The following is a 13,108-nucleotide window of genomic DNA, read 5'->3' on the forward strand; positions in this document are numbered from 1 at the left end:
TGACTGACTGAGGAAAATGATGCTGCAGAAATCGTTGGATTGCAGGTTTACAGGCCTCACAGTGCACGCCACACGGTGAACACGTGTATCAATGTGTTGCACGTTGCACACAGTACATGAGTACTGAATTGCAGGTAAGCTTACAATTATTTTGTGTTGTTGTTGTATGAACTCCAGATCAGTGCACGTACATGTAGCCCTCTAGATGAACATGAAATTAGATAGGACTCAACAAATTCAAACGTGTGTGGCTGTGAGCTCAAACAGAATAGGCCAAGGTAAACAATTAAAAAAAAAAAACAGTTTGGACTAGACTAGACTGTGCATGACAGACAGTTCGCATGCCGTGATACTATTAAATTATACAATCTAGTATAGTACCCACACTGTCACTGACTGACCTGAAACTAAAAATCTTGCCTGAATTTGAATGCATCCCAATCGATTAGTGTAATAGTGGCAGCGCGCAGCGGAAACATTATAATCTTCTAGTTCTAGCAATTTCATTTGGAGACTATTTTCAAGAGCCCCGAATGTACATGTAGGTGACTAGGTGCGCCCCAGGCCAGGGGGCACTCAACTGAAACTTTGGTAGGTGTGTGCGGCGCTATGCGCCGCGCCGAACTTTGGGAACTAAGAACTGATTTTGGGAAAAATAGGGGGCTTGATGAACTGAAATTTCAACATTTTTGGTGGGTCTTGTGAACTAAAATTGGGCCATATTATAGACTTTGGAACTAAAAAAATTCCAAAATTTTCCAAATTTTGGCTAATAGAGCTGCAATTGCCAGAGTTTGAGGCTCAAAGAACTGGAGCATGCTCCAAATGTGGGTCTTAAGGAACTGCCGGTGACCCTTGACCGCCGCACATACCCATACCCCATTTACATAGATGTGAGTACCCCCTTTGGGAGGTGCGCTCGCCGCTTTGCTAGATTTGAATGACAAGCCAATGAGTGGGAAGTGCACAAATTTTGGGCCAAAACACTGTTTTTCGTACGGAAAAGTAAGATGCTCAAGTATTGATTTACAATGTAGGCCTATTTGTTCTGCGATCTATTATGATTTTATGGGGGGATGCCCGATTTGTAGAAATTTAGTGGGTACGTGGACTACGTGCTTCCGGTCCGCCACCTGCCAATGATTTCATTAAAAACAGGGACTGTTTTGGCCAGTTGATTGATTTTAATTATTTGTTTTTTTATTTATTTATTTATCAGAAAATTGACAAAAAGTGTTTGCAATAAAAATGTTGTTAGATTTTTCAAGCTTTGAGTGACGTTTTAGGGTCATTTAGCATTCATGAGCTTCCAGAAGAAGAAATGGCCCACCAAGGCACCAACCCTACGTGGCAAGTCCCTCCATCTGTAGAACAGGTTTTTTCTTATTTGTCAGTGGAGCATTATAATAAACGGAGCAGTGAGAGAGAACTTTTTTTCAACAGAGCCAATTTTAGCACCTTTATTTCAACAAGACAACAAAACAAGACAAAAAAAAAAGGTTTGTCTCAAAGCTCACAAGTGGTTTGAAAACAAATGCGAAATGCGTTTTTTTTTTTTTTTTTTTATGGTATTTTGATTTTTGAGAAAAAAAGTCTGATTTTCGCCCAATTTTTCTGGAAAAAACTAAAAAAAAAAAAAAAATTTGAAATAAAAAAAAAAATTTTCGCATTTCTTTTTTGTCAAATCGCATGATTTTACAAATGCGAGCACGAGCTTTGAGACAAACCTTTTTTTTTTTTTGCCTTATACTCCACCAATTGATTTCAAAATTGATACAAATTCCATACATTTTAAAATCATTTAAAATAAAGTATGGCATGACCACAAATTATCACTTTGCTATATATGAAAAAGACAAAATTGTCTTTTTTTTTTGTAGGTCAACCATGAATGATCCCAGCATTACCTCTAGGTCTACAAAATGTATGAAAAGTACGCTGACGCAGAAGGTACATCCTCTCATAATCGAGAAATTGTTATTTTGGCTATAGTGAAATGTCATAGGTTGGTCCCTGTTTTCAGTGACCCCCCCTTCATGTAAGCGCCTCAAAATAATGACGTACAAAAGAAATTAACCATTGTACTATCCATTCAAGGACACACATTCCTGCACTCAGACATAGACATACTGTACACACTATGATATGATACTGCAGTCTGTCCACATAGAAGTACAAACCAAATCTGTGGCATCAGGGGGTCGAGGCTTTGCGTGATGCGTCACAAATGAATGTGACGTGTAAAGTGCGTGGTGTGCTCGCTGCTCGGCAAGTACAAATCGCGCAGCAGTTGGCGCACGAAAGAAGCATTGACCAAAATAATTATTCTCATACCTCTGGTTTCCGAGGTATATTTACTTTGTACTTCTATGTGGACAGACTGTATCTGAGGGGGTACACCCCATACCGCCAAGTGTCGACATGTTCTAAATTTCGTTTTAACATAATTTCCGTCAACCTGCACCTATCAGCAGACCGTGGACGAACCATTAGGTGTGTTACCACAAATATCTCCTCATTTGGCAGCTAACATACATGTACTCTAGGACAGGCCTTCTCAACTAGTTTATTTGAAGCGCCAACTGGAAAATTTCTGTGATCATGAAGTGCCAAAATGTTAAGGGCGCCTGAGGACTTTGTGAGTTAGAGCGGGCGTATAGCGGGTACGGTGCAGTGATGAAGCTTTATCGGGTGTCCAGGGGGCAGCGCACCCGGAAACTCATGGATTTTAAGGTTTTTTAAAGGCCCAGATCGAGTATTTTCACCTATTTTTTGTTCAATATTTATGTGAAAAAAATATTAAAATTACCGTGCGCCACTTCGTGCGCCACTTCGACTGACTCCAAGCGCCACAAGTGGCGTGCGCGCCGCCAGTTGAGAAGGCCTGCTCTAGGAACTGTCTTTTGGAATTTGCAGGAGAGCATTAACTAACTCTTCTGGATCATTCAAGGAGAGCTGTTTACAGCATTTATGATTGAATAGAATGTAAGGAGAAAACTCCCCACACCTTAAAAAAAAATACCTTGAATATGTATTCATGTATTTTCAAAGATTAAATTGATGCACACCATATAAGCCTGCATGTTTGTACTTGCTTAAAAATGTTTTAATTTTTCTTCTTCTTTTTTAGGAAACTTCTGGAGCGTGCTTACACACAGTCACACCTACATCAGGCTACATGTATAGATGTGCATAATTGAACTAGTTACGGTGTACTAAATGGTGTCTTATCCTGAACCTGAAACAGTGGATTTGTGGACATTAGAAACTCACAAAAGACTGTAAGTATTTTTTACAAGGAAAAAATGATACAATTTTACAAAGCATAAAAAGGCAAAACAAAGTTTGTCTCTCAAACCTGCATTCATATTCATGGTGTATGTGTTTTCTTCTTCTTTTTTTTTTTTTTTTTTTGAGCGTACTTACTCACAGTTACTTCTACACAGGCTACATGTATAGATGTGCATAATTGAACTAGTTACGGTGTACTAAATGGTGTCTTATCCTGAACCTGAAACAGTGGATTTGTGGACATTAGAAACTCACAAAAGACTGTAAGTATTTTTTACAGGAAAAATTATACAATTTTACAAAGCATAAAAAAGGCAAAACAAAGTTTGTCTCTCAAACCTGCATTCATATTCATGGTGTATGTGTAGCCCTGCATGGCTGGTTCATTTTACTAGTCTTGCCAGTCTTCAGTCTTTATCATAAACATAATGACATGTACGGACCTGAAGTCTTGCAGCGGTACATAGGAATGCACTGTAAGTTTAAGAAATCCAAACTTCAAGCATCAAGAAATATACCTTGCATTTGTCAGTTTTACCTCAGAGATGTTGTAGACCCTCTCAGTGCAGAAACATCACAAGGAGAATGCTGCTCAATATGATAAATCCAAATCATGAAAATAAAGCAATTTTGCAGAGCAATATTTTGATCACTTTTGCACTAAGTAAATTACTCCAGGTTTTGCCAACTCGGGGAATGTTGAACCCACCCAAAAGATGAGATCAATGTAGATCAATTATCTCAACTTTGGTATGTTAGTATAGTACAATGGAATTAAAATCATCCATATAAGCCCAAACTCTGGTACAATGGGATTAAAATCATCAATGCTGGCCAAAACTGTCCTTGAGAGAGTTCCTCGGCTACAAATGTACATCCTTGGAGCCCAAAATGAGCCCACATATTGTGATGTTTCTTATTTGTGGAAAAGATATCAATAGAGTGCACTGTAACCATAGAGTCTATGGTTACAGTTACTGAACTACAAGTTTTCAGGCCTTTGTAAATGTTTCTACATGTATCACTGTCAGGAAAATAATACCCCTGAGCAAGAAAATAGTACCTAAAATGAAGCATGCAAATGCTCTGTTAATGCTTGATAAAACTGAAAGCAAGCAGAGCAGCTATTTTGTAAACTGATTTGTGGGCTATGCAATCTCCACACAGCAACGTCAAAATATCCAGTGACTTGATGTGAAATAAATAAAGCAGTAGAACTAATTTATCATGTACATTATATCACTCCTCAGTCTTTCTTTTTTTTCCTCTTTGGAACTTAGCCTGAACTTCTGGACAACAAGTTGTGTGGTGTGCACGCATCATGGCCAGAAGGCGTTGCAGAGGGTTCTGGATGTTGCTATGTATGGCCTCTTCTCGATTTTGTTCTTTATGAGCTCGTTCCCCGCCTTGTTCATTGAGTCTTCCAAGTCCAGCTCTGAAGCGCCGAATCTGCTGCATCGCATGATCTTCCAATATGTGGAGCTTCAGGGATATTCTTGAGTTTGGAAACAGGAGTCGATACGACATCATAAATTCCTTAATGCAGATATCTACAATGTGAGTAACAATATAAGTTAAAACCAATGTCAAGTACATGTTGGTAGTGTATACCCCCGCCCCCCTCCAATTGAAGTGACAGTTCTTAATAATCTTCAGGAATAATTAGTTGGCAAAAATCAGCGGGTTGCCCAGTTGCCCTTTAGAGCTGTGCAGGGCAAGATTTTCTTCACCCCAATCATGGACTTCCCTGTCCTATCTACCGCTGAATCCACCCTAACTACCCCCAACCCGCAACCATTTTTACAACACCGGACTGGACGTCTCTTTTCGTTAATAGCCTGGTAAAACGAGTCTTATAATCTTGTGAGCTGAATTTTCATTTTAGGTACAGAAACAATGTACATTGTAGTGCATGAAACCTATTACAGGTCTATTCAAATGACCAATACTACAATGTACAAATTTACAAACCAAAAATCAAACAAACCTGCTTTCTCAATTTCCTCATCAGACAAGTTGTTACTTGTGTTGATAACATAATGCACATCTGCAAAGTTATTCAGTATCCTTGTGTACTTCTGTTTGATTTCAGATGCAGTCCTGAAGATGGAAAGTGGGATGTGGTCATTCATGCTGTTCACAGTGTCCAATGCATGTTTTGCAAGGTCCTCTATCACTTCTGGCTATAAAACATAACAAAAAGATACCAGCCATTGGAATGTAATTATGGAAATTAGCTTGAAACTTGCATGATGCTAACAGATCATGAACAGATTATAAAAGCTGTACACATACAGTTGCATCAAGTTGTGGAAAACATGCATGGAGATTATAATGATACAAAAATTGCACATTGGAATGCGTACAATTTATGTACATGAAGGTACATTTTGTACATTATCAATGCTGAAATACATTTAGAGCTGGCTTCATGATGTCTTTTTACGTGATTAAAAATATGGAATCACCACTTTCATATCGAAAATGTGCAATAAAAATGTTACCATTTAAAATAATGGAAAAATAAAACACCTGTGTGTGTGCATGATCATTGTGATCTGAGATCTTTAAATTACTTGGTTGGAATATAACTACTGGAATATATCCTTGTAGCAAAGAGATGTTACAGAACTGTGCAGACTGCAGAGGTAAGTACGTGTAAGTACATTGTATTGTAGTCCAACATTCATGTCTACATTATAATTATTAGTTTTAAAAAATTAGTTAGGAGCACAGAACAGTGTGTGCTATGTTTGTGCAATTTCAGAAAAAATTACCTGACAAGCCTTTTTCACATGATTCCCTGTGAAGGTTTTTCCATGGTAGGCCTGTCTTCGAATATGGTGCTTCTGTAAGATGTCGTCCAGACCCGATGACACCGGCCCAGATCCAAAAGCCATTTTCAGTTCATCAAGTTCTTTTTGCTGTAAAAACATTTAAAAAAAAAAGGAAATTGACGGTCAGAAGGGCAGAAAAATGTTCAGGTCCAACCGATCCAGATTTGGTATTTTTGTTATGAATTAAAAACATCAATTTTTTGATATGAATTTGGATGGTTTTAACCAAAATCACAAATTGTTGGGTCCAACTCAGCCAGACCTACAAATTTGTCTGGATAAAAAAATGTTGGTGTTGGTCATAAATTACCATTTGTGCAATCTTCTCCCTTAGGCATTGTTGCTTAACAATGATGTCCTGAAGTGCATCATCATCATCAGTAGGAACTTTGTCATTCTCAACCTGACTTAGCTTTAAAAGCTGAAGTGGGAGATCTTCTACCAGGTCTTCCAGTTTAGCCTCCTTCTTCTGAATGCTGGTTTTAAGTGCATGAAGTCGATTCTTGGCTGATCTGATGGTTTGTGTGAAGTTGTTGTCGACTAGATCTTGAGAGTCTTGTGAATCTTGGGAGGCCTCTTCTTCACACTCAACCTGGTAGTTGAAGATGGTGTTGTCCAGGGTGTTGCATTCTTCCTCCAATAGGTCATACAATCTTTTGAATATCCCTAAGGATACATGGAGGATGGAACCACCACCTGTACAGTAATTGAGGCAATTCAATATAAGAATGTATGCAAATGAATTTTGATAAGGCAAAAAAAAAAGGTTGGTCTCAAAGCTTGCACGCGCATTTGTAAAATCGCGCAATTTTACAAAAAAGAAATGCGGACATTTTTTTATTTAAAAAAAAAATTAGATTTTTTCCGGAAAAATTCGCTGAAAATCAGACTTTTCTTCTCAAAATAACATTAAAAAAATCGCATTTCGCATTTGTTTTTTTTAAAAACCACTCGTGAGCTGAGACAAACCTTTTTTTTTTGGCCTAAGGCCTAAAGCAATTGTTTGATTTGCGAAACCCAACGACAATAGGACTTTTTTTTCTAAATTTTTTGAAAAAAAAAAAAAAATAATATTAATATTGATCAAAATGTTCTAAGGCCTAATACACACAATTAACAGAATGTGAATGTTTAAAAAAAAACACTAACCTACCCTAATTTTTGGTTTATGTTATGCCAATCAAACAATTTTTAGGCCTGTTTTGTATGGTGTACATGGCGATGAAAAAAAACCCTGAAAAAAATCACCCTCTTCAACGGGTCCCACAGATTTTCTGTTTCTGAGATTTTAGTGTACATGCATGTAAACCCGGCTGTTTTGGGTGCTCTGAGTTTGATGTATCCCTGTACGACTTACATTCTCTGGCTCAATGCAGAGCATCGGCTCTCTAACAATGCTCTTGGAGATTTTCTTTGATTTCCTCTTGTCAAAATTTCCTTCTGTGGTATACCGCTCAAAGTTCTCTTTGATGTTTGCCTGTGTTCGGAGCCGTCCTGCCTCTCTGTCCTGAAGGGTTAATTGGAAATCGGCATAGGATGTCTCACAATATGGGCATGGGTAGACCGCTGTAAAACAAAAGAAAACAAGAAATTGTGTTCATGTAGGTCAATCAACAAACCTTCTGATGGCCCGCTCATGCAGGTACGATTTCTGATAATTCCATGTGTGGCAGTCAGATCAACATGCATTATTCCGGGCGGCTGGCGTCAGTCCCGGGCGTGGCCGCCTGACGGTGCCCACCATAACTTCAACCTTGATGCCTATCCAACTGCGACGCGGGGACAATGTACGGCTCCATCAAAAATCTATAGGTTTTTTTTTCACATTCAAAAATCATAATACGCACCATTACATCCAAGTACACCATAGATCTTGTCAATGAGTTCCAGATCACCAAAGAAAAGTAGTCGAATCTTTTTCCCTCTGAAATTAAGGTGAAAAAAAGACAATTTTAAATATGAAACTTAATTTACTCCCTGTATCAGGGACTGCATTTTAAGGGGAGTGAGATAGCTCCCTACCGCTCTCCTTAAGTCTCATTTAGGAGCGTGATAGCTCTCCTCAATTGTGATTCACTCAATGGTAAACAGTTCACATAACTCTCCTACAGCTCTCGGCTCTCCTTGAACAAATCAGGGAAGCTATTAACACTCCTCATTTTAAAAGGCAGTCACTGCAGAATTCAGAATGTGTTTCTAGGTTCATTGAAAGATGTTTTCAATTCACAATTCTAAAATACATGGTATAAAAAAATGTATAAAAACTAGTAACTTAAAACTGGTACTTACTGCCAAGTCATGTTCATTAGGGCTTCAAGTTGTTCATTGAAACCTTCTAAGGTTAGGTCCATGTTTATAACCGAGTCTTTAAGCCTCAAAACAAGAAAACATCCGTGTATTTGCCTCTGAGTTGGGGTTTGAGACATTGACAAGTTGAAAGAACATCTTCATCATTTTTCCACCCTTGTCTCCTCCTGAAACAAATTTTAAAATGTAAAAAAGAAATGATTAAAATCATGAAAAGAAATTCATTGTACTGTGACCTAGAATGGCTTGCAAAAAAGGGCTGATAGCCAAGACCCAAGAAATTAACTTCTTTTGCAAAAGCTGGATGTACATGTACCGTACATGCTCAACATTCATCGTCCTTCTTTTGACCCATGTTGCAATTAACAAATTATCAGTACAGTACAGGAAAGTGAAATGGAAGAAGTGCATTGTGGGAAGTGAACTTTAATACTTCTCTGGGATGTACTTCACCTGACAGATAGGAACTCACCTATCTTGATCCATATCTCCTCATCCGGATCATCCCGTCATGCCACGTTAAGGTGTTTGCTCTATAAATCAAAATATTAAGGTTATTAATTATTTTAAACTGTTGTGATTTGGTAGTTCACATCATCTTACGAATGGTAGTGAGCTTTGGCAAAAACTGCATTGCTCAATTCATAGCGGCGTGTAGAAGAATTGAAATATCACAGATATACTTTTATAGGTGCTGCGGTTCTTGAGTTACGTTGTAAAGAGGGCTGAAACAACAACACTTTTATAAAACGTACATAACTCATTTAACAACAATAAATTAAGCAAGTTAATTTGCAAAGTATACGATTTGTAGAATGGACTTTTGCCAAACATCAAGGTGTTAATTTTCAATAATATATTAAACTAGATAATGAAAATCGATTTTTAGGTTGCTTCGACCAACAATACCTCGTCTACCCTTAAAGAAACAAATTCAAAGAGTGTTGTCCAAAGCAACCCTGTTTTTCGGTACACATACATGTACATGTACATACCAATCACAAATCGCATGTTTTTATTTGAAACTAACTCATATTGACCACAAAAAAAAAAACTAGTTAATATACAGCCGTCTGTCAACATGCGATATTCAAAATTCCTTGTCTAGTGCAATGACGTCCCAGTATACAATGAAGGTTGGCAACAATTGAGCACAAATAACCATGACGTCATTGTAATAAGATGATTTCGGCACAGTAATTTTGAATACCGGTATTGCTATTGAAAGCAAGCTGAACTTTATTGTCATGAGTTAGTTTTGTAAATAAAACCAAATTATGTTCTAACATTAGGCCCAAAAACAAAATTGTTGTGTTGCCCTCAACCGCCCGACCCTAAATCCTGAAAAATCTGGGTCGCAATTTTTTTTTTTTTTTTGTTTTTTTGAATGATGATTTTTACAGATTTGTTCAAAAAATCAATGTTTTTATTGAAAGACTAGTCTTTAATTGATGTCTAACAGGTATCCTGAAGTCAAAATTGACAAATGTCCCCTAATTGAAGAAGCATTATTTAATATTTGAGGGATTTTTAAAACTGAAGGTTTAAAAAAAAAAAGAAAAAGAAATCCGACCGTCCTACCCAACTTTCCCATTTTCTCACTTGAGGGCAACACAACAATTTTGTTTTGCCTTATAAGGCTGGATTAAGGCATAGTAGTGTTGTGATTACCAGGGACATTCTTGAAACAGTACCGTATCATTACATTGTATCCAAAAGATTCAAAAATATGTTTTAGTTCTAAAAAGGCGGCAACTCCGGAAAGGAAAAAAACATCAATGTTGTATGGGCCCTTACGCTAATCAAGCATTCTTTTGGACCTAAATGTGGTGTCACATGTATCAGAGTGAAAGAGAGAAAGAAAATTACATACTGGCTATGGCGGTCCAGCAAATCCAAAACCATTTTGGTAAATCCTTAACGTAGACAAATGGTGTCTCCTTGACCGCAAAGCCATTAGAACCCTTGGCGGATGTGTCTGGAAAAACTAAGGGGACGAGCTTTCCTTCTATGTTGTCCCCCAAGAGCTGATTTCTTCTGATCCGCATAGACTCTTCTGAGGCAACAGTGGTATTGACAGAGCTGAAATACCTGTACATGTATAAAGAAAAAAATTGATACGGTACATGTATGCAGGGAGAATTTAGAATAAATTAAAACTGCTTGACAAAATTTATGTCCATGTCCCCACCCCAGCTGCCACTTCACTATGACAACAGGTTTAGTTTATTTTAAACAATTGATAACATAAAACTTTAAAAAGAAAAGAATTTTTAGATATTTGATGAAAAACAAAACTGGTCAGACCAGGTTTTGATTTTTTTCCGCTGAATCGTAACATGTATGTATACACAAAACCAGCAATTTTACCTGTTCAATACATGTACATGTAATTTTGACTGCAGACATTGTAGAAAAATGTAGTGTTGTTTTCCTGCATTTGGATTACCAACAATCCAACATGTGCACACATCAGAATGGTTCTTACTGATTTCTGAGAGAGAAATACCACTTGGTATTTCTGAGGCTGCACACATAGGCCTACAGTAGGGGGTGGACATTGGAGGACAAAGTGAATTTTAGGGGTGAAAAGTGAAAAGGGGTGTAATTTCGAGGGTTTTGCCTCAAAAGTGGGTGGAAAAATATTTTGGGGAATTCCATACCTTACCCTCCCCAGTAGTACCGTCACTGCACACAAGAAATTATCCTAGTCACTGGGGGTCTGGGGCACTTGAAAGGGTATGCAAATTTGTAGGGTAGTGAGGGGAATTTTGAAGGTCATATTTTTAAAAGTAAATAATGATAATTTATAACAAAAAAAACATACTCCTGCCTTGAGTGCCTTCCCTTTTTTTTTTACCTTCTTAACTTCCGGAGCTGCTCCCAAGTCAATCGCACATGGCGCATCATAGCCAAAGCAGAATCAGTGTCCAACTTGATGCTGGCCTGAAGGGCATAAGTTTGGATTTCTTCCTGCAAATGAATCTGCGGGCTGGTCAAGTGATATAATATTTAGTAGGCTGTTGATTTCCCCTGTTCTTTGCTTGATATATGCTCTTGTTATCTCTGTTGAAGGTTTACGGGCATTGGTGATCTGATGGATCTTGGCTGGCTGTAACAAAAATTGATAATTCAAAAACAAAAATATCAGTGTACTACTTTAGTACTTGTATGCTGTACATGTGCATCTACCGACTTACATGTACATGTACATTGTATTGTACCGGTACTTACAGTGTATTATATTTGGTGCTGTTTGAAAAAGACCAATTGATAATCATTGAGTACATTGTACATGTGCATAGGCCTAAATAGGGTGGTTGTAGTTTCAAAGATGTTTGCTTTGAAGTTTGATACTTTTCTTCATTATAATAACTTGAGGGCCTATAACACATGCTTTTGTATGGTAGCGTACCAGGTATGTTACACACAGTTTACAGTGTTCCATTGCAAAACCATGTTTTGGTACATTTATAACAATTTATTTTATATTTTAAATGTATATTTTTACTTAGGGATGAAATCAAAATTCGACCGGCGGTTGACCGTCCGGTTTCTGTTGTTCTAACGATGGTAGCGGATGGAACCGGCGGTCAACCGCTGGTCGAGTTTTTGATTTTCATCTCTTTATTTGTTTATTTATTATTATTTAGTTAAAATTTATTTATTTATTTTTTAATGCTCAACCGATTATCGGATCGGATATCATATCGGCCCGGATCAGTAAAAAAAAAAGTTTATTTTATTAATTTTTTAACAGTTTTTGATGACTTTAGAGAAAGAACTGGTCATTGGACCTGAAGTGCTAGGATCATTCACAGGTAATTTGAAAAACAGGAAAAAATTATTAAGCTTACAGTAATAGCAAACCACAAACTAATGTTTACCTCTTCATCTACCGTGCCGGTATTGATGCGAGTATAGTCCCACCTTTGAGTAAAGTCCCACGGGTCCCCAAATTTTCGATAAGTTATTTATTTTTTTCGGCTTTGGGTGTCCCTGGACCTAGACCTAAATGCTAGGATCATTCATGGTTGATTTACAAAAAAAATAAAAATTGTACTCATGTCATACTCGATTAATGATTTGAAAATGCATACAAATTCAATGCATTAAAAAAAAAAAAAAAAAAATAGGCCTACATTTTTTTTTTTTTTAAATCAACCATGAATGATCCTAGCATTTAGGTCTAGGTCCAGGGACACTCCACAAATGCGCTGTAAATAAATGACTTAAAAAAAAAAAAAAAATAGGCCTACAATTTTTTACTTTTTTTTAATCAACCATAAATGATCCTAGCATTTAGGTCTACATGTAGGTCCAGGGACACTCCACAAAGCCGATAAAATACATGACTTAAAAAAAAAAAAAATTCTTTGAAATTAGAGTATAGTCCCACCCCAATTTTCAAAAATGTTCACCCAAAATGGGATGGGACTATACTCGCATCAGTCTGATACCGTTACATATTATAAATGCCAGAATAGCAAACTGTAATTTTTTTTAGTAATTTTTTTCCAATTTTTTTTTTTAATTAACTGGGCACTTCAGAATACATGTAGATCCAGTGGTTCTCCAAATTAAAAAGTCGCCAAAAAATTGTTTTTATTTTCTTTTGATCAGATCAGTAGGAAAATGCGATATAGGTTGAGCCCTAAAATTTTTTAATTCTT

At 37.1% G+C, this 13,108-nt stretch overlaps 1 protein-coding gene and 2 long non-coding RNA genes across 3 annotated transcripts in view; 1 reads left to right on the forward strand and 2 right to left on the reverse strand.

Annotated features, from left to right (window-relative positions):
- Nucleotides 1-13,108, reverse strand: part of LOC140150897 (uncharacterized) — a 413,208-nt gene that overhangs the window by 366,245 nt on the left and 33,855 nt on the right. The gene's annotated exons all lie outside the window — the stretch shown is intronic.
- LOC140150894 (uncharacterized) lies at nucleotides 3,444-5,523 on the forward strand. The gene is made up of 3 exons (XR_011858861.1): nucleotides 3,444-3,554; nucleotides 4,572-4,848; nucleotides 5,384-5,523. It is a non-coding gene; the product is annotated as an uncharacterized lncRNA (long non-coding RNA).
- LOC140150893 (uncharacterized) lies at nucleotides 3,694-6,210 on the reverse strand. The gene is made up of 3 exons (XM_072173056.1): nucleotides 6,069-6,210; nucleotides 5,279-5,474; nucleotides 3,694-4,841 (listed from the first exon to the last, which is right to left on the reverse strand). Exons 1-3 carry the CDS (start codon nucleotides 6,189-6,191, stop codon nucleotides 4,531-4,533), a joined length of 630 nt encoding a protein of 209 aa, XP_072029157.1. The 5' UTR covers nucleotides 6,192-6,210; the 3' UTR covers nucleotides 3,694-4,530.

This window comes from Amphiura filiformis, chromosome 4 (assembly GCF_039555335.1).
Source record: "Amphiura filiformis chromosome 4, Afil_fr2py, whole genome shotgun sequence".
Lineage (NCBI taxonomy): Eukaryota > Metazoa > Echinodermata > Ophiuroidea > Amphilepidida > Amphiuridae > Amphiura > Amphiura filiformis.

Excerpts from the sequence above, each read along its gene's own strand:
- LOC140150893 (XM_072173056.1), bottom strand. The coding sequence starts at position 6,191 with ATGGCTTTTGGATCTGGGCCGGTGTCATCGGGTCTGGACGACATCTTA. Across the intron at positions 5,475-6,068 it reads ATGTGAAAAAGGCTTGTCAG|CCAGAAGTGATAGAGGACCT; the intron begins GTAATTTTTTCT and ends TATGTTTTATAG. Across the intron at positions 4,842-5,278 it reads TGAGGAAATTGAGAAAGCAG|ATATCTGCATTAAGGAATTT; the intron begins GTTTGTTTGATT and ends CTCACATTGTAG.